This window comes from Chanodichthys erythropterus, chromosome 19 (genome assembly GCF_024489055.1).
Source record: "Chanodichthys erythropterus isolate Z2021 chromosome 19, ASM2448905v1, whole genome shotgun sequence".
In the NCBI taxonomy this organism is placed as follows: Eukaryota; Metazoa; Chordata; class Actinopteri; order Cypriniformes; family Xenocyprididae; genus Chanodichthys; species Chanodichthys erythropterus.
Genome location: NC_090239.1, coordinates 14,921,284 through 14,947,889, shown reverse-complemented (window position 1 = coordinate 14,947,889; position 26,606 = coordinate 14,921,284). Strand labels below are relative to the sequence as shown.

At 37.5% G+C, this 26,606-nt stretch overlaps 1 protein-coding gene across 1 annotated transcript in view; it reads right to left on the bottom strand.

Annotated features, from left to right (window-relative positions):
* usp54b (ubiquitin specific peptidase 54b) overlaps window positions 1–24,123 on the bottom strand; it is a 71,915-nt gene extending 47,792 nt beyond the window's left edge. The window contains exons 1-2 of the mRNA XM_067369537.1: window positions 23,801–24,123; window positions 1,698–1,790 (exon numbers count right to left, since the gene is read on the bottom strand). Of these exons, the coding sequence (XP_067225638.1) occupies window positions 1,698–1,790; window positions 23,801–23,947 (240 nt within the window). The 5' untranslated portion in view covers window positions 23,948–24,123. The remainder of the gene's footprint in view (window positions 1–1,697; window positions 1,791–23,800) is intronic.
* Between the last annotated feature and the right edge of the window lie 2,483 nt (window positions 24,124–26,606).

Genomic DNA, 26,606 nt, shown 5'->3' with positions numbered 1-26,606 from the left:
ACACACACTTCATTTAGAGAGAGAGAGCGAGAACACATTTCAATCACTGTGATGGATTTCACACAGGCTCATTTGTGTTTCTTATCAACAAAGTAGCCCAGAGAAAACAGCACTATCTATCTATCTATCTATCTATCTATCTATCTATCTATCTATCTATCTATCTATCTATCTATCTATCTATCTATCTATCTATCTATCTATCTATCTATCTATCTATCTATCTATCTATCTATCTATCTATCTATCGATCTATCGATCTATCGATCTATCGATCTATCTATCCATATGTATGTATTTATTTATGTATGTTTGTATGTACAGTGTGTATGCATCTATCTTTATCCATCCATCCATCCATCCATCCATCCATCCATCCATCGTCTGTCTATCTGTCTATCCATCTATCCACTTATGAGATGTCTGTCTGTTCAGCTAGTTGTCTATCCATCTATCCATCCATCCAGCCATCCGGAATACTCTTGAATATTGACTACAAAACTGTATCACCATGTCCAAATCCTACAGTTTTGCAAGTTTTACCACACACACATAACTCATTCTTATAAAATAATAATTCAACTCAAAAAAACATTTTATGGCCATTTATTATTTTATTTGATCCATACAACCATCCATCCATTCATCTATCCATCAACCAGAACCAAATACATAAACATTAAAGACTCAGGACCATAGAGTTTCTCTATCCTCATAGAGGCACCACTATGAAATAATCTCACTTTGACTTCTGCAACACCCTACGGACAATTCCGCAGAGCCAACAGACCACTTATGTCCAATCTCATAACTAAAGACAACCAACTCCAAGGAAACCAAGACCAAGAGGCACAGACTGGCTTTGGCGTGACACTGGGCTATCAGAGAACAGAGTAGCCAAGGTAACAGGTAGCCGTGGAAACAATGGAGCAGGACCCGTGCTTACATCTGCAGAGAAACCAAGTGTTCAGTTCAGAGAGAGCAAGACGCCTGGACATGAAATAAAGAGGTAAATCACTCAACACCAGAACAAGATTAGACCAGACACAAAGTAGAGAAAGAAAAAGACCTTTCAATCCATCAGGCTATTTGTACTTCTCCTTTTCTCTCAGGCGTAAACACAGCCAACAAGAAACGTTGGTATTTTTGGAAACAAATGGCCGAGTACAAATCTGACGGCAAAGTTTCTTTTAACACAAAACAAGGATCCTCTTAAAGAAATATGTCAGTTTTGTGACTTTTTACCGGTATGTGACACCTTTAAATAGCACAGCTACTTTTAGCCTGAGGGCAACTAGAGAACAGGATATTGTTTGAATGAGAGGCCTTTGCTTGTTATTTAAAAAGAGAACCGAGTTGCTTTTCCTAGCATATATCTCCCTCTCCTTCTCCACCTCCCATCTCTATCAGCCGTCAGGCAGGAAATTAAAAAGACTTCCTCGAAAAGAGCGACAGTGCTCTTGATGTTGAGAATCTCATTTCCATTCTGTTCCTGTGCTACAGTAAGGTCAGTGAGGAAGTCAATTAGTCCGAGCAGCCTCTACCCTCACCGTACTGGATCATTAGAAGAGCAGACTGGGCACTCTAGGAGACTCTTGTAGCCTCAAGCTACTTTTCTGAGAAAGCAATACTAACAGGAAGCACTTCTAGGTCTGGTATGCACAAGGCCCTTTTTGGGAGGAACTGGTAACACTCACCTTCAGAGCGCAGAAGATGCACGAGTCCTCCATGCACTTGTGGGTGTTCAGCTGACGGAAGCTTCTGCGGAAGATGTCAAGATGCCAAAGGACCTGCGGTCAAGAGAACAGAAGGGTTAAGTCAACTAGTGAAAGTGCGTGAAATTCGAACTGTCAGGCGGACACTGAAGTGCCCATCAATGAAAACATCTTATAAACTACCCAAATTTTCAAAATAACGGTCACCATTCCAGTTGAAAAGACCTGTAGGTTTTCTGTAGGTTTGGATGATTCTACCCACCATGGGATACAGGATTTTTAACTCGTTTTACCAGTAAAATATTTTATTTGGGGCAGTTGATGCCTAATGGTTAGAGAGTCAGACTGGTAACCCGAAGGTTGTGGGTTTGTTTCCCAATACCGGCAGGAAATGACTGAGGTACCCTTGAGCAAGGCACCTAACCCCCAATCGCTCCCCGGGCACCACAACAAAAATGGCTGCCCACTGCTCTGGGTGGGTGTGTGTCCACAGTTTGTAGTGTGTGTGTGTGTGTGTGTGTGTGTGTGTGTGTGTGTGTGTGCATACCCACTACTCCTAATGTTTGTGCACTAACTGGACAAGTTAAATGCAAAGGACAAATTCCGAGTATGGGTTACCATACTTGGCCTTCACGTGTCACTTCCAGTAAGACTTCCTTGGCTATCCAACTTCACCAGAAAGACCATGCTGGGCTGACCAGTATTGTTTGGTAGTAAACAGCATGCTTATGGTCCACCTGCTAGAAAAGCACTAACCAGCAGAACTAGCAAACCCCTATATTTCCAATATCACAAATGAAATGCTGAATTGTGCAATTTCACATTTTCATAGCACCAAGCAAACATCATCAAACGGCATTGCAAAAATGGCAGTTTTCAAACACACTTCATCCACTTCCATTGTTCAGGCCAAACAAGCAGGTCCCACCCCATCACAAACTCCATTTGTCAGGCTTTTCAGGACACCCTTGCAAATGAAACAACACTAAAAGTGCCACATACCCACAATCTTCACTTTTTTTTGGGGAAATCAACATACCAACAGATGGTTTATTTTCTTAATTGCCTCTGCACAAGAAGCTGGGATAGCAGAAAGTAATTCAACATAGAAAAACAACACACTTCGACTCTCACTTACCCTCAGGGCAGGTTTTCACATTACACAAAACAGCCCAGAGGCTTCTTGGCCCCGTCCCGCAGCGACTGGCCAATATCTGTACAATCCTCCAATCCTGTCAATAAATATGAGCCAGTCCTGGCTGCCACTCTCACTCTGATCATCTGCCAGCTATCCACTCCGCTTAATCTTCTCGGCAGACCAGGAATCCAGCACTTCCAGAAGCTGTCCCGGCTCCGGCAGAGGTTCAGACCCGGATCCCGGTAGAATGAGAGGTAACGGTGAAGACAGAGAGGAGAAAGGATGGAGCGGAAGACAGTGAGAAATAGAGATGCGAGGACACAAACTGTCTGGGAGAGAGAGGTGCGCACATGAGGAAGAGAGACGGAGAGGGAATGAAGGAAGGGGAGGGGGGAAAGATAGAGCGAGAGAGAGAGAGAGAGATATGGAGAAGTGCGTAAGAATAAGAACGCGTGTGGAGCGCAGAGGGGGAGATTGCTGCAGAGATATGAAGCTATGAATAACCGAGACCGAACATGCGGTACACGCTGCGGATCAGAGTTGTTTGGAGTTCACCTGCCCCGGGCACGACTTGCACTCATCATATAGAGCGAGACGAAGAGAACCTGCAAAACTAAAGTGGAACAAACAGCAAGACTGCACCTTTACCCGCAAGCAACCATCTGGACCTGAACAGACACACACCTCAACGTTGATCAAAGCTTTATCCATTCCTAATGCATCCAGCACTGCCAAATGGGCCCGAACACAAACCCATAATATGATCATCATCCAAAACTGGGCTTATACACACAGACCACACACATAACAGATCAGCATTGTTCTTCAGTAAAGCAACAAAAAAAAGACAACAATGCAGAAAAGCAGCAAAATCTCACTCTGTGTGGAAATCAGTTCTATCTGCTAACAATGCAGGAATGCCATGCTCAGCTTGGGAAGCTGTGTTTTGTTATTTTCTGTAGGGCTTGCGAGGATACAATAGCCTGTCCATACTTTACTGCAACTAATACACTAAGGCACCGTGTGGTAAATCCTCAAGCATATTTGGTCATCGCCAAAGCACATTTGGTCCTAGATAAAGGGTCAAACATAGAATAAAATAACAATTGTTGAATATCCTAGTAAGACAAGCAAAATACAACTTTAGTAAAACTTGCTAGTAGATTGTAATGCTGAACAACACATGTTGGTGTTGTTGGCTGGTTTAAAGCAGGGCTGCAATGATTAATCGCGATTAATCGTTTGCAAAATAAAAGTCTGTGTTTACGTAATATACATGTGTGTGTTCTGTGTATAATAATTATGTATACATAAATACACACACATACAGGTATAACGTTTAGAAATATATGCATGTATTATAAATATATATATTTATATATATATTTTATATTACATATAAACATATTTTATATATAAATATAACATTTTTCTTAAATATATACATGAATGTGTGTGTGTTTATTTATATATACATAATTATTATACACAGAACACACACATATATATTACGTAAACACAGACTTTTATTTTGCAAACGATTAATCGCGATTACTGACGTTCTACTTGACATACTCCTATTTGCGTACTCTCTAGCAGGGAAGTACACGTATTTGAACGCAAGGTGTGTGTTGACAGAAATCTATAGCAACCTGCTGTGTTTCCTCACATTTGCTGCCCTCTGTACTGCAGAAAGCCATCACATTAACCTGTGCGTGCAGCTCTAAACCAAAGCTACTCTCCTCTGAAAAAAGGCAGAGACAAACAAACAAGGAAATAATCACAAACAAATCGCTAAGTGCAGGACTCCCCTGAGACTGGTGGAAAATAAATAGATGTGTTTCATAACTAATACACAAAGCATCTGCATTAGGTCCGAGGAACAAAGAACACTAAAGCCCCTTTGATTGGGCTAAATATGTGGAAGGGGATTATATAATGCTTTTTTCTTCTTTATCTCCCTCTCCTTCTAACACTCCCAGTTTTTTTTCAAGCACCCACTTAATGTCTCTTAGCATTATGAAATGATCCTTTGGGTCTTTACCTAGAGTCAGGATGTAGATAGATTATGCCATCCCTGTTACCACATAAAACATTACACCCCTATCCTTAACACATCAAATGGCTTTCTCATGTCCACTCAAATGCTAACACACAGGGTCTCACACACACACATCAACATATTTAAACATATATACACAAAGCAAAGCTCTGGAGACTCAGCTCTCTTCTCTGTTCCCAAAAGCCCCGTGGCAGCACTACGTGATTGTCAGTTCAGTCTCAGGGCAGATTTGCTGCTAGTCTCTGCAGCTCTTAAACCTGGCCTGGTTTCCTCTCAGCAGCAGCAGAACATTCTCAAAGAGCTCTATACTCTGACCTGCCTGCCCTTGCTTTTTGCTCATTTGGCAGCAACAATCAGAAAAGCAACAATGGACACTAAAACATGTATATAAATAAATAATGTATTTAATAAAGCATTTATATCTGTGGTTAGTCCAACTGTATATATCTACATTGCATAATACTCTTGAAAACCAATCTGATGAGTTTCACATTCGGTCTAAGGCTACTTGGCATTAACATGCAACCTGTAGCCAGATGTTGTCCACATACACATTTATAAGACGAGTGTAAACATGTTTCTGATTGGAATAATATACAATCAGCATGTCCTAGTCCAGCGGCATTCAAAGATCTCAGTGTAATGTAAACCTAATTTAGCCATCGTGTCAGCATTCACAGGTGGACGTCATATAAATCACCGCCCACTCTCTCTGAAGGCTGTCAAGAAATTAAACTTATCTGAACTTGACAATAAACATCAATATCTAAAATGGTTTATTTAGACTTACATGATACCCTGTCATCTTTCATTTTAATTGTGCAACATTATCTGAACTAGGCGATTGTCAGGGCTGCCGGTTTAATCAAAGTTGTGAAAACTAAATGAAGAGCTGCACGCTGCTCAAGTTGCTTACTGCCAGATGAATAATCTAATACACTTATTTTTATTGTTATACTTTTTTATTATTATTGTTTCAGCATGTTTATTATAAATAATCTCCCATTTTTGTCTAGAACATATTAATTGCATTTATAATTTTTGCACTTAAACCCAGATGATATGACTAGTTTAACATGATCTACCCATTATTTTTGAATAATAAACTCTGGAAATATTATAACATATATGTTTTTAAACTATGATTGGTTTTACGCTTTATGAGACAATTTTAAGCACCTTCCTTTTGAATGGGTCTGTGATAAAGGTATTTTGCAGACCAAATTTAATTATTGTGCAGGGAACAAAAAAAACAACAAAAAAAAAAACAATCAGTTATCCTGATATGAACTGCATGATTGGATCACAGTGATCGCATGTTAATCCCAAGTGTAAACACAGCCTATGTGAAGTCTCAAGTCTTTTGGGTGCAAGTCCACATCAAGTCTGAAATCTTTGAGGTCCAAGTCAAGTCTCAAGTCTTTGTTCTATTTTTAGCAATATTACTTTCAGCTAGTTAGTGTTTTGAAATATCAAAACAGATTACTTCTACATAAAATGCCTATAAAGTACACAAAGTATTACTTAAAACATTAAATTAACACTTAACAATAAGATCTAATTTGTTAACATTAGTTAATGTATTAAATAACATGAACTAACAGTGAGCAATGTATTTCTATTTTTCGCACACAGACTCAACAAACCCATCTCAAAATGAGTCGTACAGGGTCATGAAATGCATGTGAAAGTGTCCATCTAGTCCAGATGCAAATTAACTTGGTAGATTTGGATATTATATGCATATGGTAGCAAATACTTAGAAGAAAAACATGAAAATGTTGTGTTTCATGCTGTCATGTTGGGTAGTAGAGAGAACGTAATCATGAATGCTGTAACAAAATGACCCCTGTTTTTCACAAGTCTCTGTTTTCAAGTCCAAGTCAACACTCAAGTCAGTTGTTCACGAGTCCAAGTCAAGTCGCAAGTTGCAGTATGCAACTCGAGTCCAAGTTGCAGACTTGAGATTCCATCTCTGGTAGACTGTAATGCAGGACAAAATTTGATAATTTAATTTCTTTAATAAAGTTGCTTGAGTAAAGAAATAAATATATTTGAAATAAATAAAACATGTAATTTATAAGTAATTTAAATTAATTAAAACATTTATTTATGGCAGCGGCTATTTGCACTAGATAAAATAGCAATAGATGCTATTTAAACTAAGTGAAAATAGCGATATATTCTATTTACACTATGTGGCAATAGCAGCATTTTCTTAGCGATATGCTTTTTACACTAGGTGAAAATAGCGACTATTTACACCATGTAAAAGTAGCAGTTCCTTGCAATAAGTGTAAATAGTAATTAGATGCTATCTATAGTTTATGATGGCAGATACTAATTGCACCTCTGTATTTTTGTACATTAACAGGGTGCAATAATATCTTACAGTGTAAATGATTATATTTATTAAAATTATTAAATGGATGCTGCCTTATTAGAATAAAAACCCTCCCTACATCTTCCCCTAACCCTACCCAATAAATACTTTTAATATTATTAAACACTCGTTAGGCAGTTTATTTCCACTTTTAGAACATTATTTTCAATTTTATTGAAAATAATTGCCTTTCTGATGTGATATGTGATTGGAAAATGGAGAAAAACGAGATCAGCAAAAGGCAGATTTAAACCCGCGCCAATCACATTAAAAGCCAGGTCTACGAGCCTTACTCGCTACTGCTGCGCCACTGAAGATGTTGAATACCACGTGTCTTTTTTTTTTACTTGAGTGGCCCAACCAGAAATTGGTGGGTGGAGCTAGTGTAAATAGCATTTGGCTTTATTTATTGTCTTCAGAATAAACTGACTGATTTCCTTCAAACTGACAGATTTTTTGGTAACACTTTACAATACGGTTCATTAGTTAACATTAGTTAACTACATTAGTTAACATGAACTAATAATGAACTGCACTTATACAGCATTTATTAATCTTTGTTAATGTTAATTTCAACATTTACTAATACATTATTAAAAGCTTGTTACCATTAGTTAATGCACTGTGAACTAACATGAACAAACAATGAACAGCTGTATTCTCATTACCTAACACTAACGAAGATTAGTAAATACAGTAACAAATGTATTGCTCATTGTTAGTTCATGTTAGTTAATCCATTAACTAATGTTTAACAAATGAACCGTACTGTAAAGTGTTACGGATTTTTTCAGTAAAATTTGTCAGTTGGTGCCTGCTCTCAGAGCCATAGTTCAAATCTAGCTTGCAACATCTCCTAATCCTATTCTATGTCCTGATCCCATTTCTGTCAACCAGGAGTTAATGCAGGGGACGAGGGTAGGAAATGAAGATGATGAAGATGAAGAGGTCAAATCCAAGGGCACTAAATCACTAGGATACAACCAGGAAAGGCTGGAAAAGGAACATAAGCGATGATGTAAGTTGTGTGCCTAATAGCGCAGGAAGATGAGACCAGGCTTAAGCAGATTAAGCACAGACACTATTCCATTCCAATCCTCTATTAAATGGGCCTAAACCAAACTCATACACACAGCCTCTACAGAGAGACCAGTTCTTTGACCTATCAGGACTTTCAAACACCATCGTATGGAAACACTCGGCCTTTAGCAACACACTTCAAAGCAGTGGGGCTGAATTTAAGGGCTTCAGCTGAAAGAGAGGAGCTTAGCAGAGCTGAAGGAGTGAGAGGAGAGCCGCTGGAGGATGACAGATTGCATTCTGGTGCTGGCGTATGCGCTTTTCTCTCCCCTTCCTTATTTTATTTAGTAGTGATGAATTGGCTACCCATTGAACAATGAGCTGAGTGGATATGTGTGAGGACCGGCACACGGTACCGCAGTTGCAGAGAGGGCACAGAGAGATAAAGAGTGAAAGAAAGAAAAAAGAAAGAAATTAGGAAAAGAAGAATAGAGCATTTCTTTATGCACTTCTTATGCGAGAGACATTTTAATAGCGTATGTGACTTAAATGTCATCAGTAGCAAAAACTGTATTAGAGTTAAGTTTGATTCATTTGCATAAATCAGTTCAAACTGTCAAACTGGATCCTAATGGTGCAAATTTGAAAAAAAAATACTTTTTTTATTACTTTTTTTTGTTAGTAGTCATAGCGTACTTGATTTAAAATATACAGTTACACTTTATTTTGAAGGTCCACTTTATACATTCTACTTACTGTAAGTAACTTGTCAACTACATGTCAACTAACTCTTGTTAGAGTATTAGTAGATTGTTAGGGCTAGGGTAGGTTCGAGTAGAATAAGTTGACATGTAGTTGCAAAGTTACTTCTTGTCACTAGGGGTGTAACAATACATCGATATAGATCGATACATCGATCTAATGTCTAACGATCCGATGCATCGATACAATGGGTAAAAAATCGATACTTGTGGGCTAATTATAGAGGCACCTTTGTTTTAACACTCTCCACATTTTCACACAATATCAGTCTATGCAATATCGCCAACACGTGCATTCTCATTTAAACTACCTTTCAGATCTTGTGTATTAGATATTGTGTATTCAGATCTGTATTAGAGCCTTTATAATAAATTTGCACAATGAAAGAATATTAATAGCCTGTCTTGTTTTGTCCTACCTATAATATGTTGTTGCTTCATTAAAAACCTGCACTATACATTTAAAAGAAATGTCTTTTAATTATGTGTGTGTATATGTATTCCTTGTTCATCAGTTTTTTGACATTACATTTTAGCACAGAACTAAAATACTTTCTTGACTGTTGTCATGTCATAAACTGTCATTAGATTACTGTGTGAATTTTTTATTTGTGGATGTCCCAATCAGGGTTCAGAATGTGAAATCTTGAAATAAATATTTGTTATATATTTTGGTTGCAGTTGTGAGTTAATAAAAATGTAACTGGTTGTGTAAAATAGGCTCAAAATATCAAAATTTTGATCAAATCAAATCGTATCATAATCGTATCACAGAACTTTTTGAGGTATCAGAAAATATCGAAATGCTGGCTATGAGAATCGATATTGTATCGAATCGGGGTGAACTGTCCGATTTACACCCCTACTTGTCACCAGAATGTCTGTTGAGGGAGCAAAATAAAGTGTTATTTAACATATTATTTATAAAGTGTTATTTACCATTATTTAACAGATATTAAGCAGACAGTTTACTAATACTGTAATGAGAATTAGCTGACATGCTGATATGACGTGAAATATTTACTCATATTAGTCTGTATATTTTATTTTTAAAAAAAAGTTCATTCTGGATCTTATTGGTACAATAAGAAAAATTAGTAACACTTCATCAAAGTATAGAATCAATGCCTTTTTTCTTTTTTTTTTTTGATTTTTCTGTATTTCATTTCTTGCAATATTTTCAATGTAACTGTCAGAAAAAATGCATAAATATCAAGATCAAAAACCTAAAAAGTATTGAGATAGTATCGTTTATGCCACATTAACTTACTGCAGAGTCTAAACAGGCAGCATTCTGCAGTGTGGGCCCCAGCTCAGGCACTCACTCCAGGTTTAACATGGTGAAAGGATCTCATGGAAACAGAGACAACTTTAAGCACAGTGATAAATTACACTCTCCGTCAGCAGCCCTGCGGAGAAGGCTCTGATGCTATGAAGTCTGAGCAGGCCAGGGGCTGCATCGAGCAGTAAGTGTGTGTGTTTATGTGTGTGAATCCCATGTGGGCAGGCTGGAATGACTCAGAGTGACAGATGCACACGCACTACCGTACCCCTCCCGTTCAACGTCAGTGACCAATCGATCATCCCTAAATCCTGAGAGGAAGGCGAATTTGCGGCACTATGCAGAGAAAGAAAAACATCAAAGGTCTTCAGTCAAAGGTTAATTTAAACATACATATACTTAAACTCTGTGAAGCCAGTTGCACGGATGGAATGCATATGTCTCTTGAACTGCTGAATCTTCAACACCACAACAAAAGAGATGCGAGTGCAATGGTCAAACACGTCTGTCTAGTACAGGGTTGCCCTTTCCTGTTCCTGGAGATCTATCTACCTGCCGAGTTCAGATCCAACACAATTGTCTGTAGTTATCAAGTGCTCTTGAAAATCTTAAAGGTGCAAAAGAGGATCTTTTCGTCGACTGAGAAACCAAAGACTGTTAGTGAGTTTTTGAAATGAGTGCATGCGTAAGAACAACCGCCCTCCTTCACAGCTCATTTCAAGGGAACTAGTGCACGAGTATTGGAACACGAGTGTTTACCACCGGCATTCACTGTGTCGTGTTAGTGGATTCATTATGTCGGACTCAACGCAGGTAACTCATAATCTGCAGTTGTTACTCCTGTCTCCTGACAGGAGTCAGGAAAAAACATTGCATGCGGCGCCTGTAGAGTGTGGAAAGTTACTGGAGCGCGCAGCCGCACACGTCTCTCACAAGGAACGTCACGGCAGTGATTGACAAGCCAGAGGGCCAATCCACGCATGTCTCTCACAAGGAACGTCACGGCAGTGATTGACAAGCCAGAGGGCCAATCGTTTACGCGATGATCGCATAAACGATTGGCTGATGTTTTTAAGGCCCTACCTCGTGCACAGATGATGTATATTAATATTATTCCTTTCAGTGCACCTAATAAATAGTCTTTTATCAGTTAGTAAAGACAGTTTCAAGTAATATTGCAAAAATGTATAAAACAAAACATCCTCTTTAGCACCTTTAATTTGCTGGTCCAGGTGTGTTTGATCAGGTTTGGAGCTGAACTTTGCAGGAAGGTAGATCAAATGCATTGGTGTAGTGCATGTTCACAAAAACTTTGGAAAAGCAGTACAGTGGAATGTAGAATCGCATTTGTGTGAACGGCTTCAAAAACATACAGTGCAACAAATGTAGTGTGATTCCTGAAAGAATAGTTCAAAAAGATTGGTTTGAATCAGTCTGACAAATACAGTTAAGAGTCTGTGAATCATTCACTCAAACAATTCATTCAAGACTCTAAGTTATTTTGGAACAAACCAATTGACTTTCCTCATGAGTGAATCATTGAATCATACACTAAACTGAATTGATTCTTTCAAAAATTATGATCCACTCAGGAATGAAACACGCCTGCTGTATGGTTGATGGTTTATTCTGATTTAACATTAACTGGAAGCATTGAGTCTAAAACGTAAGATACTCAATATTAAAGGGTGGTATCGCACACAGTTTCTGCCAATCTCATGTTAATCTTGAGTACATATCTCCAAAAAGCCTTTAGTTTTATCATATTTATAAAAGATAGATATGCTAAACCGAGTCTTTCCGAATAAAAGCCGAGATCCTGGAGGCGTGTCTGCCGTCAGTGCCATGGGCGGAGCTAAAGAGTCACAAGCGTGCAGCTTTTGCGTGGAGATCGTCTGCTAGCTGCGACACCATTATAAATAATAAGGGAACAAAAACGTTTGTTGTTTACATTATATGCACTTGCGCCCCGATTGCCAACAAAACACAGACATCTGATGCAGCTTTACTCACCACCTGCGATCTGCAAATCCAGCACTGAACTGGGACTTGTTTACAAAGTATTCATCACTGAAATCCCGGGAACAAACAAACATACGCACACAACTCCATTGCTGCCCCGGAAAAACAAACTTGACGCTTAAACTCTTGACGCTGGGTTCTTTGGGAAGCTGAAAAAGGTAATCTTTCCCTCACAACCAAAAACACACTCCTTCAGTGACAGAAGCTGAGTCTCATTTCAGAGGCTGCATCCTTCGGAGATCGCATTTGAAGGCTGAATACTTCATCAAGGATGTCATATTTAAGAAAAATAACTGTAATAAAATTGACTGATATTCATTGTGAGGTGTAAAATGCTGTCATTTCTTTCTTACTTTGCAATCTAACGGTTATTTTTCTTAAATGAGACTGCCTCGATGGTGTATGCAGCCTTCAAAGGGTGCAGCCCCTGAATTGGGACACAGCCATTGTTGAAAAATCTCTCAGCTTCCGTAGCCCGAATGAAGCGTGTTGATGGGCATGTTTTTGCTCTTGCTCTGGGTGATGTGTCTGTGCACTCTTATCAGTGAGAAGTGCCTATACATTCCGCTCTCTTTTGACGTCATACAGGCCATAATTGAAAAAAAAAAAACTCTCCGAAACTGGAAGTGGTGTATTTGGCACAGAAATACTCTGTCATACGCCCAACTCGTGTATTGAAACTTTGGCCATGTTTAGCATGAGAATGCAACTCTTTTAACAGTGTAAATAAGTCAAATGCATGAAATAGCATTACAACCCCCTTTAAACTTTTGGTTATTGTATAATAAAAAAATAAAAATAAATAAATAAATAAATAAATAAATAAATAAATAAATAAATAAATGTGTAGGTAACATTTTTATATGATTGGCTACTGGCTATTGGCTATGTCCTCTATTCCTTAATTTATACCTACTAGAACAAAAAAAGCGAGTGCAGCCTATCAGTCATCATTAAAGGCTGCGGAGTGGACAGCTTCCAGAAGACAATTTGTAAACGTTTGAAACAGGCACTGAAAAATGAACAAAGTTATAAGAAATGGGCCAACACAAGGATGAAAATGAGAGAGGGTCTTTTCATGTCCTTCAGCACTGGGTCTCCAAGCATCTGCTACCTGATCTAGCCTGCTGGTCACATTTTTATTTCTCTGATACTCTCACTCTCCTCAGTCCTTTGGGCAGTAATTAATACGACAGACTTTCTGTTAGGTCGTTGTGCGTGTGATTAATTTTGTGGGAGTTGTAAAAGAAGTAGTCCTAATGAACTCTTTTCTCTTTGTAAAGTTATATAGAGTTCTCTCTCCCATTGTTTCATCCTCACTCCTGTACTATACTAATGCCTCGCCATTATGGAAACAAGCCAAGACAAATATTACAGGCATGTTAATGGTTCTTTCTAATAAGACAGAACTCCTACAGATTCGGTGGGAGTTTCAATCTTTATAAAGGTGGAGATGTTATATTCCATTCTGTCCATTCATGAACATAAAGAGAAAGTTTTGCACAGCCAAGTTTCCTTACGTTTTAAAACCAATAGGTTCTCTCTTCTTTTTAAAGGTGCAATCAAACTGAAAATTGAATTTACCTCGACATAGTTGAATAACAAGAGTTCAGTACATGGAAATGACATACAGTGAGTCTCAAACTCCATTGTTTCCTCCTTCTTATATAAATCTCATTTGTTTAAAAGACCTCAGAAGAACAGGCGAATCTCAACATAACACAGACTGTTACGTAACAGTCGGGGTGTACGCCCCGAATATGTGCATATGCCAGCCCATGATCGAGGCACTACACAAGGGCAGCCAGTATTAACGTCTGGATGTGCACAGCTGAATCATCAGACTAGGTAAGCAAACAAGAACAACAGCGAAAAATGGCAGATGGAGCAATAATAACTGACATGATCCATGATAACATGATATTTTTAGTGATATTTGTAAATTGTCTTTCTAAATGTTTTGTTAGCATGTTGCTAATGTACTGTTAAATGTGGTTAAAGTTACCATAATTTCTTACTGTATTCACGGAGACAAGAGCGGTTGCTATTTTCATTATTAAACACTTGCAGTCTGTATAATGCATAAACACAACTTCATTCTTTATAAATCTCTCCAACAGTGTAGCATTAGCCGTTAGCCACAGAGCACAGCCTCAAACTCATTCAGAATCAAATGTAAACATCCAAATAAATACCATACTTATGCGATTAGACATGTTGCATTTTGAGGGTTATATTAGCTGTGTGAACTTTGTTTATGCAGTGATAGAGTTGAGAGCTCGGGAGGGGGCGGAGAGCCTGATTTAAAGGGGCCGCAGCATGAATCTGCGCATTTCTAATTATGCCTCAAAATAGGCAGTTAAAAAATTAATTAAAAAAAATCTATGGGGTATTTTGAGCTGCAACTTCACAGACACATTCAGGGGACATCTTAGACTTATATTACATCTAGTAAAAAAATGTTCGATGGCACCTTTAAGTCTCTTTTAGATTTGATTTGAACATTATGTTTAAGCATAATCACAAGCCAGTATAGAGAGGGGAGGAAGTTATTTGGGAGAGGAGACCTTACAAAAAGAAAGTATACTGAGATGAATATATAGCAGGGGTCACCAATTAGGGGACACTGCTTGCACCATTTTTTCCGTTTCTATACAGCTTAAGTGCAGAGTGTCAAAACAACAGAGTTGTACATTCCTCCACAACATAAGGAATACCAGGACCACACACACACACACACACACAATGCAATTACACTTGAAATGACTTACATTTTTTCTAGATTTAGTGGTCAGGCTGCTACACTGTACAGCTGGAAAAATATCTAGCTTTCGCCAGACCGCCTTCTGTATTCAACTTAGGAAGAAAATGCTTTTATCTTAAGTAGAATACAGAAGGCATAGGACGTAGCATAAGCGTTTTGAACTGCGAGAGTCATTACACTTTCTTCGTAAGTTGAATAAGGAAGGCAGTCTGGCGGAAGCTACATATTTTACTTTATAAAATTGTTAAACATGGATATTTTTCTTACACCAACGAATCGCTTCGCTTCAGAAGGCCTTTATTAACCCCCTGGAGCCATGTGGAGTACATTTATAATCGATGGATGCACTTTCTTTAGCTTCATACTCGTTGTTTCCATTCACTGCCATTATAAAGCTTGGACACATCAGGATATTTATTAATATAACTTCGATTGTGTTCATCAGAAAGAAGAAAGTCATACACACCGAGGATGGCTTGAGGGTGAGTAAAGCTTGGGGTAATTTTCATTTTAAAGTGAACTAGTCCTTTAAGTGTTATACATAGGTATCTCACTTTCAAAATCAATAAGCTAATAGTCTGATTAAACAGCTGATCTTACCTGATAATATTCATATCCTATTTAGCTCAACTAAAGAAATATTTCAATATTGTTTTGCAAGAAAAATTCTCAGACACCACTGCTTTGTCCCCAATATCTTTACCTTGATGACTATTTTGACTGATTTGGAATTTTTTCTAAAACCACCATTGTCCAAATGGAAATTTATATATATTTCAGGAAAATTATTGCCCAGACCTCTGCTAGAAAGGTAAATATAAACAAATAAGGCAGATAAAAAAAATTGGTTTGTAAATTTTACAACCCAGACAGTCAAAGTGACGGATAGTGATTATTTGCAGTGGAACATACTTTGTAGTGACCAAAAAACAAAGCAAAGGCACTCCTTTCATAGTACTTGTTAAGGGACTAAAATGAATACACAACATGGACCAGAAATGAGCACCAAAGTCCAAACATAAAACATTACTGAAACATGCGATTGTTTGCTAACGTCTACACTTTTTTCAGATGGCCATAAAAATGTTTTATCTCGCAAATAAATGCAAAAATGTTTGACCCTGACTTCCTAAATTTAAATAAATCATTACTTTACTATGAGACCAATAAAGTGTTCCAGGAGGTTACACGATGGTGACAGTGAGCACACACATCCCATCCTCAGGAGAGAAGTGTCCCTCTGCCACCAGCAGAACAGCACAGGCCGTAAGGCACACGAGGGCAAGGGGGTGACTGACATGGAATGTGGTCTTATAATCTGGGTCACTGAGCCTCTGCAGATGTGTGACAGGTGTGAGAGGAGAAGAGACAGGTTGCAGTCTCCTCTATAGGGTTATGGGGAGGTAAGACTGTCAGGGCAGCTTTCTAAAACTAGATCTCCAGTCAAGCAGACGGCACTGAGGGAAAGGACTCGGGCAAATGATGGTCAGTTGAATGAAGAAAATCATGGGAATGTTCCAGCCACAAGCCTTTGAGGGGTTTGAGTGTTTCCAAAAACAGGGAACAAAGGCAGCCCACACTGGTAACCCTAGTAAGAATTTGACTTAATGTTACATTTAAGTCAACCATATCAGAGATTAAGTTAGTAAAATTTTGTTAAGCAACAAAAAAAAATATTTGCGTCCGGTGTAGACATGGTGTTAAGGTTTTGCCGCCAATCCTTGACAGACTCTACTCTTTGCAAAACTGCAACATAACATTAAACACTAACACATCTCTCCTTATATTAATCTTGTGCAAAAAAAAACACACAAAATAACACTTCATTTCAATGTTAACTCTGCTTATTCAGTCTGACGCAAAGCATGCTGGGAACTAGAAATCTGTTGCAAGCTTAATAAATTCAGTTATTGAAGTTACTAACCTTTTTCTATTAAGTACAATGAACTTTCAGTGATATTTGAGTGACATAAACTCATGTTATTTAGTTAATTTCACTGTTAAAAACTTAAAGCTCTATATAGCCATAAAGCTTGAGGACTTTATTCCTTGAAGATGTTTCTCCTGCCTACATCTGCATCCACACAGCTGTGTGACAAGAACAGCCGGGCTATAATAGCCCACTGGGACTCTTCCATGCAGCTTCTAGTTCCAACCCAGTCCATTAATCCCTACTGTAAACAAGCCAGTTCCTGCAGATGTTTGCGTTGCCTCCAGCTCTTTGTACGCAGCCACATTGTGAACAGGAAATCACGGCCCACATGGCTTGTCAATTTAAAAAAAAAACACTTCAGATATTGAACAGATATTGAACACTAAATATAGGTAGATCTTTAACAAACACACTCCAGACATATGCCAGTGCAGGTTAACTATTTAAGTTTATTTATGTTGTTGCATTTTTTCTTCACACTTGCCGCAACATTTTGTATTGTGAGACAGGAGATGACGTAGCTGCCATTTCATCACACGGATAAACACCAGACTAGAATTACGGTGATTTTTTGGTCTCTTTCAGCATAGAGTGAAAGTGCTGCAACATCACAGGCACAAAAAGGTAATGGCTATTACAGTTTAATAGGTGTTACTAATCTAATTTCAAGCATTAAACAACCATTCACAACAACAGAGGTCCATATTACACTCCATTTTTGAAGTATGACGCACGCACTGTACTTCATGCACTAGGCAATTTTTTTATATGAATCATTACAATGTTTATTGTACTGCTGCATACTGTATCACACAGTAATATTGCACACCAAACATTGTTAATTTTGGGGTTACCCAAGGTAATGCTTTTAGATTCATGTGCACAGAAGTGAACAGGCATATCCAGACATTGTTAACTGATATATTTTTTTTTTAGTTTTTAGTCTTACATAAAGTGCATAAATTACCATAAATGAATAAGGAAACATATTTATCCTTGAGCCAGCACTCCCCAAACGGTTTCCACAAATGTAATGGTTGTCTCTCTCAGTTAAAGCTCATCAGGACTCAATGTTTTGTTGTTAATTATTTATCTTATCATACTAATTAACTACTACTATATGAACATGACAAGAAAAAAAAAAGAAAACTGAATAAAAAGGAGTACAAATTAAAAGGAAGGAAAAAAGAAGGATGTAAGAAATTAAAGAAATTAAAATAAAAAGGGAATGAAAGACAAGAGAATAGGAAGGGAAAAAGGACAGAAAATGGAATAAAGGAAGGATGGAAATTAAATGAAAAGGAGGTAGGAAGGAAGGAAGGAAGGAAAAAGAGGTGAAGGAAAAAGAATGGGCAAAAGGAAGAATGGAAGAGAATGAAAATGAAAGGGAAAATGAAAGTGAAGGAAGGAAGGAAGGATTTAAAGAAATGAAAATAAAAAGGAATGAAAGAATGAAAGACAAGAAAATAGGAACTAAGGAAGGAAAAAAATGACAGAAAATGGAATAAAGGAAGGATGGATATTAAATGAAAAGGAGGGGAAAAACAGGACGAATGGAAGTAAGGAAGGAAAAAGAGGTGGAGAAAAAGGAATGGGCAAAAGGAAGAATGGAAGGAAGAGAATGAAAATGAAAGGGAAAAAATAAAAGTGAAGGAAGAAAGAAAGAAAGAAAGAAAGAAAGAAAGAAAGAAAGAAAGAAAGAAAGAAAGAAAGAAAGAAAGAAAGAAAGAAGAGCCACACTGTTCTGCAGTTTCAGTAATAAAAGAGATATTTTGATTATGCAAATAACTCATTGTGAGGAGTAAAAGAAACAATGGCATGCCTCATTAGTTCCTTTCTGTTTTTCTTCACCATTGCTTTTTTATCTCAAGGTATTTTTATCAGTAATGATTGCATTCACAGCTGGTATGAGGGAAGACAGCTGAAAAATGGCTTTTTAAGTGCCGCAATCACCATAAAATCTGGATTTGATCAAGTTGGCTGGCAGAGGAAATAAATTAATGAAGGAAGGGAAGCCACGTGACCCAGGCCAGAGGGGAGACAAAGGTGGCATGGCATGGACCGGGATAATTACCGCCAGCAGTTCTGGCCCAGCTTCAGTCAAGGACACGGGCTGTTTATTCAAATGAGCTCTGATAAGGCTTAATGTGGACAGCGGCTTATTGCTCTCGTCCTAATGAGAAAAATCACAACACTCTCAGAACAGGTGCTCCAGCAGACAAGCAACACAGACAGCGCAATGTAAAACAGCACTAATGGCAGCTGAATAAGAAAAAAAGAGATAAAAACAAAGAAAAAAAGAGCCATGGTATGCTAACAGGGCAGGTGACACTGGAGGCTGTTTCTAGGCTAAACATATGCTTCATTATGATGTCCCATCTTTCCATTTAATACTTAAACAATCATGAATATAGAGAGAATTATTTCTCTGTTGTTAGCGACACTAAAGGGTGATTCTACCAAACAGGTGACATTTGTGTTTCTCATTTACATAAGTAATAAAATGATTTCAACAATGAATAGCTGATGCCAAAAACAGTTAAAAATCCAGTGACTTTATAGCTGTTCTCTTAACCCATGTGTTTTCAATATCTTTCTGATTGTCCAGTCGACAGCGTCACGTGATCCTTCAGAAATCATTATAATATGTTGATTTGACCTTTGAATGACTGTCAACCTTGTTACTGTCAAGCCTGTTACATTTACGAATGGATAATTACATTCAAACATGTATTAATTTAGCTTGAGATGGCAGAATGCAATTTATTAACACTTAAATGCATTATCTATCTGACAGACTGTATAAAATCTTACAGAAAAGTACTTTTAGAAAGAAAAGTACCTGATTCACAGAATGACCCTGCATTAGTTTAGGTACTTCTGCACACATTTTAAAATGAGATATGATTAGACACTTCATGAATAACAAAAAAAAATTGAGATATGATTAGACACTTCATAATAAGTACATGATTAAAATGTCTATTAATTATTTCAGCAAGGTTATCTCAGGATACAGTAAAGTAAGCCTTGGGCTCTCAACTGAAGCTCTTCCAGATTTCAGAGCAAAAAAAAAAATTGCTAAATTAAGAGCCTTTCGTGTTACTTAAGTCGCAGTGGGATGAGAATGTGCATGAAGGGGGGAAATTTAGAACTCAACTTCCAGGCTTAAATTAAACACCTAATCTCTGGAGGAGTCTGCAAGACCCTTTCCAAACCGATATTAGGCAGAGCCTCTGAGGTCTCGGAGCGACCTGCCTTCCAGGACGGTAGACTTAAAGGAATAGTTCAACCAAAAATGAACTCTCCCTCCTGACGTTCCAAACCTCTGTGAAAGATATTTTGAGAAATGTCTACACAATGAAAACCAATGGGGTCCAATCTTGTTTTTCACCCTCATCTTATTTAGTTCCACTTAAAAAGAAAGTCATACACGTTTGGAACGGTGTGAGGGTGAGTAAATGATAACAGAATTTTCCATTTTTGGCCTTTTAATTCTCAAGGAAACAGTGTGAAAAGTGCAAATTGCTTCCCTGGAAGATGCCACTGTCACAGAACTCATTTAGCCGAGCCTCTTTCCTGCATTGTGTTCCGACCACAGTATTAGTATAATAGACCATTTTTATTTTTCATTACCTATTAATAAGTCTCTATTGCGAGATGAAGCCGGGACCTTTTGCTCCCACACACCTGGCTGGCCTGATCCAGCTGAAAATGAGCACATCCATCGCTGAGCTCATTTTAGAAAAGCTCAAACAGATCTGTAGTGCTGGCCTTGGCTTTTGAATTGAAGCGCCCTAGAGGGTCCATGTTAACCCATTTACAACAGCTCACTCAGGACGCATGATGCATAAGATCCTTTGGAGAATCGGCTGCGGTGCTACAGTCTCGCACACATGATGAGCTAATCTAGAGAGGCCTTGCTAATAGAATTCCTGTCTAACGTCTGATAAGAAGTTAGTTTGACTTCACTGGATCTGCGATTTGATTTAGCTCTTTTAAGTAAGTTGCGACTGAACAAAAATGAAACATGAAAAAACCCTAGAGCATAATTCTGCTCCCTCATCCCTGTCCAGCGCTGTTACAGCGACTATAAAGTGATTATTAAGGATTCCTCTAAAGTGGGGAGAATAAAATTTTTATGATTTGATAACTTTTTCCTTTCTCTTTTTTCTCTATGAATCGTACCTCTCTCTTTTGTGCATGAGAGTGATGATTCTGGAATGCTCCGTTTTTGTTCTTTAAATCAATCAATGAATCTATCCATCTATGAATCAATCTATGAATCAATCAATCTATCTATCTATCTATGAATCAATAAATCTATCTATGAATCACTCTATGAATCAATCGATCAATCAATCAATCTAATGCTGTTGAATGCTTAAGCTACAGTACAGACAGTACAATAAATGCCACAGAAAATATCACACTATTACACAGTGTGTATACTATGTATATTACAGAATTTGATTCAATATTGATTATTTTGTAAATATTTCAGATAGGCCTACATGTTATTTGTTCTTAAGGGAAAAAAAACTCTCCAAACTAATACTGTAAACTAGGGATCCCTCTCATTTGGCACAATACTATAATAATTAAAGGTTAAAATTATCAACAAAGAGAAAACTATTATATTCAACTGCTGTTTATTTTCATATATAATAATCACACTCAAATAAAACTGAGTTGTATACAAACATTTCAATTGCACATAAGGGAGTTTTCATAACTTGCCTTCAAGACAGATTTATATAATTAACAGTAAATAAGCTCATCTGTAGTGTTTTTTCCAGCTAACTAATGAACTGAACACTGGAGAACTTTCCTGAGGTAAATGCAACAAAGTGCATGGTCTAAAAGGCGAATCCACTTTTGCTTGTTTAAGGACGGGAAAAATGGTCCGCGCACCCGGCGCATGGTCTAAAAGGGTTGTCCCTATTCTCTTAATGACTAATGGCTATGTTTTGGGCGTAATGTGCAATAAACCAATCAGAATCTCATCCAGTTGCGCTCACACCATGGCAGATTCTCTATTTACATGGCGGAATTTGCAATAAAAAAACTGAATACTTCTCTAGTGAGGAAATGGATCAGCTCATGTGTTAGGTTAAAGTGCATGAGCGGACCGTCTACGGGACAAACCGGATTCAAATCAGCATATTAGAATGACCTCTCAAGGATCATGTGACACTAAAGCCTAGAGTAATGATGCTGAAAATTCAGCTTTGACATCACAGGAACAGATTATATTTTACAAAATATTATATATATATATATATATATATATATATATATATATATATATATATATATATATATAAAAAGAACCGAAAAGGTCTACTGACTAGTCTATTATGAAAATATGGGATCTAGTTTGTAGTTTTGAACATCCCTTATGAAAGCAGTCAAATGGCTTTTAGAGAAACATCCAAGGCTATGTTGGGTAGGTAACAGAGAGGGATGTTTAATTTATGAGCAGACAGACTGTTTGGCCAGACATATTGGTGTAAGTGAGGACAGCCTACAAGAAAGACCCAGATAAAGCTCTGCTAAACTGGGACCGGCAGAGACCAACAGTGACATCAGATACAGCAGCGTGAAAAGGATAAAATGGGAGAGAGAGAAACAGAGAGAAATCCAGAACACTCTGAATGAACTCTACAGCCACCCCAGCAAACTAAATACTGCTTCAACAGCTCAATAACTTCTCTTCTCTGTCCTGTTGACACAAGGTCCAAAAGAAAGTTTTGCTAACTTCTTTTGATAACTGTTGTATATTTGTGACAAACAGAACATGTCATTATGTCACATGCAGCATCACATTAAATACTTTTATGAAAGTATTCATTTTTCACAACGTGTTTTAAACACATTGTGTATATAAACTCAGCATTAAATTGGTGAAAGTAAATACATTTATAATGTTCCAAAAGATTTCTATTTCAAATCAATTTTGCTATTTTGAACTTTCTATTAATAAAAAAATCCTAAGAATAATATATCGTAGTCCCCACAAAAATATTAATCAGAACAACAGTTTTCAACATTGATAATAACTAATGTTTCCTAAACACCAAATCAGCATATTAGAATGATTTCTGAAGGATCATGTGACACTGAAGACTGGAATAATCATGCTGAAAATTCAGCCTTGCCATCACAGAAATAAATTACATTTTGAAAAATATATTCAAATATAAAATGATTTATTCATTTATTTAAAATATATGAATAATATTTTTAATTTGTAATATTTCACAATGTTACTGATTGTACTGTATTTTTAATCAAATAAATGCAGCATTGGTGAGCATTAGAAATTTTTTTATTTTTTTTTAAATCGACATGTTTACAGGTGTCAATATCTATCCAATAGAAATGTTTCTGATAATAATTTGATTTTGACAAAAATCTAAATTATTTAGAAATTTGTTTTTTCTCCATGATTTTTAATATTTTATTTGTTTCCATAACTTTTTAAGGCCTGGAAATCACAATTTTAAAATTCCCTGATATCTCCAGGTTTTCTGAGAACACAGTGACCCTGCTTGTATTTCTTTGCAGTTTATAATAAAACTACAAGCAAACAGTTTCTCCAAAAACAATTTTTACTTGCATTTATCACTTAGCACGTTAAATTTGGTTACTGTGTGCACTGCATGTCTCTAAAGTAAAACATTAATGCAATACTCATAAGGCAAATTTCAGTCCTACCTGCAATGCACTGTTTAGGAAGCAGCTGTTCTGACCCGGCTCATTGCTCAGGCCTTTGCTGGGAGCGATGGAGGTCATGGTGCGTGGGGTAAACATCCCCTGCAGCCCACTGCTGCCAGACGCAAAGTAGTTCCGCTTCCACGACATGGGTCCAGCTCTGCTTCGCTCCCCCCTCCAATCACCACAAGAGCCACATCCTTCCCCAGCTAATCACGCTGGAGGAGGAGGGCATCCTGAATACAGTGCAGACGAGTATGTGTATGTGTGTGTGTGTGAGAATATGAGAGAGTGAGAAAAGAGTGTCTTTGCTGGGCTGTTCTCTATGTTACTCCCATGAGAGAGGAATATGTGGGTCAGAGATGGGTGTTTAGTCAGTGAGTACAAAAAAAAAATTATAATGAAAGAATCTGCTAACAGGTGTGAATATAATAGTGATGTTTTCTCTCGAGGGGGCAGGTGAGTCTCACTAATGTCTGTCTGTCTAAACGCCTCCCCGCACCTGAGATGGTAAAGTGGGGTCAAACGCAAATACTGGCCTGGTTAAAACCAGCTGTGTGACTTTTGCAGTGTTTGTTAGAGTAAGTGCTTGTGTCTATGTCTGTGGTCCGAGACACTGTCCGCACGACGCTGTGTCCACTTTCTGTCCGCTGACTGATCTTCACCTCTGAGCCTCCACAATGTGTTCTCTCTTTGCCCAGCTGGTCTGAAAAAAAGAAATAATAATTTACACTCAAAAACTTTTCTTTTATTTTCCCAATTTAAAAAACAAGTCCTTCTGATCTGTTAATAAAGTGAAAAAAGTGCACTGTTATAAGATTGATGGTTGGTCTAGGGCAGGAGGGGGATTAGGAGTGCTTGGGAAACCTGTTTGAAAATCATTATTATTTTTAACCTTTAACAGATTTAAATTTTTGTTCCACTTTCCTTACACAAAAGAACATGTAATCCTCTGAGAACATAAATGTGGTAAATTACTTTTTGGATTCTGAGTCTTAGATATGCACCTCCCTCAATTTATTTCTCTCTCCCCATTTTTTTATTTATTTTGGATAATCCGAGAACATAAAATGCTTTATATTTTCTTTCTTTTAATTTTTTACTTGATGGATGCAAACCAAAATATAAGATCATAAAACAAACAAATTGTCTCTAATCAGTACAAATACACAAAAGTTTGATGTGGGTAACATTTTTAATGCTTTTGAAAGTCTCTTATGTAGACCAAAGATGCAATTATTTTTGCAGATGAATAATTCTATAATTATTATAATTGCATTTTCCTTATATTTTATTGAGACTACATACAATATTTGTACTTTTAAAAATCAACACAATTTAAAATTAGTTTAAAATATGAGTAAATATGGTGAGTCAAAACTTAAAAGAAAAAACACATTCCATTATAAATATGTACATTTGAACCTAAAACCTTTGTATTATATGGCCAGGTTATATGTCATCTACCTATTTTCACATCACTTTATATCTTTTTACACCTCTCATATGTACAGTACATAAAGCAGTCCTGCACACCGATTTCTATGCAAATATATCAACTTAGGTATAAAGGCAAAATCTCCACTCTTTCTTCCACTCATCCTCCACTCATCGTATGCTTCATGCCCTCATCCTCTCCCCTTTTCAACCAGCAGAAAGTAAGTGAAAGATGAAGGTAAACAGAGAGGGAACCAGGAGAGGAAAGACAGCAGCACTGCAGAGACACAGCTTGCATCACAGAGCTCTCCTGCCAGGTTGGAGGCAGTGGCATGCTGAGCAAATGTCCTATTCCAACTACTACATAAATACACACCCATGTTCACACACAAAACACACACTCTGTCCAGCCGGAGCTTGAGCGAGGCATTGCAGTTTGTCCTGTTCTCCTGAGGCAGAGGCATGAAGAAGGATGTTCTGATGTGGAAGAACAGTGAGTGTGACAGACCTGAGGCAGATGTTATGTGGAATTCACGCTCATCTTAAACAAGGTCAGCTCTGTGTAAGCTAGGGATGTTTATGATCAGTTACTGATTGATTCAATGACATGGATAATTAATAAATTAAGCTCAACAATTTCTGCAAAAAATTAAGGTTGCATTAACTGAAAAACACTGATAGTTTGCTAACACGACACAACCAACAAAAAGGACACAAACTTCCTGTTTCAGTTGGAAATATGTCAACACAGGACAGGAAACATTTACTGGGGTCTAACAACAGGTTAATCTGTTTGTCTCCCTGCATTATCCCACCTGACCATCATGTCGGCACTCACTGGTGACCAGTGTAGGATCATGCAATGCATTTAAACTGTGTATTCAATGTCCCAAAATATTTAGTGATCCAAAAAGTGTTATTTTATGTTTAGCATGACTAGTTAAAGTCATGCTAAGCATAATACATTTTATTCTACTGTACTGCAATACATGTTGTTTAGCACGAGTTTAATTTGCTGTTATAGCTGCAGTCCATAAGTTTTGAAGTCGCCATCTCTGTTTGAAACCTGCAATTGCAGTTATTTGCGGAATTATCATCTTTACGTGGGTTGTGCATCGTCGCAGCTCCTCAGCGTGGACGAATCTAATTTTTAATGTAGTCTTGGAAGTATGACCAAAATAAGAATTTTCCCTGGGAAATGTCATCTGAACAAGTAACAAATCTGCCACATCTGTTCTGAACAACTGAGAAAAAAAGCATTACAATAAATCGCACTGCCAATGGTAATTAAATCTAACGTTCGCTTAGCTCGGATCACATATTATTGTTATACTTTGTTCTCAAATTGTCAACATTAACAACATCAGCATTG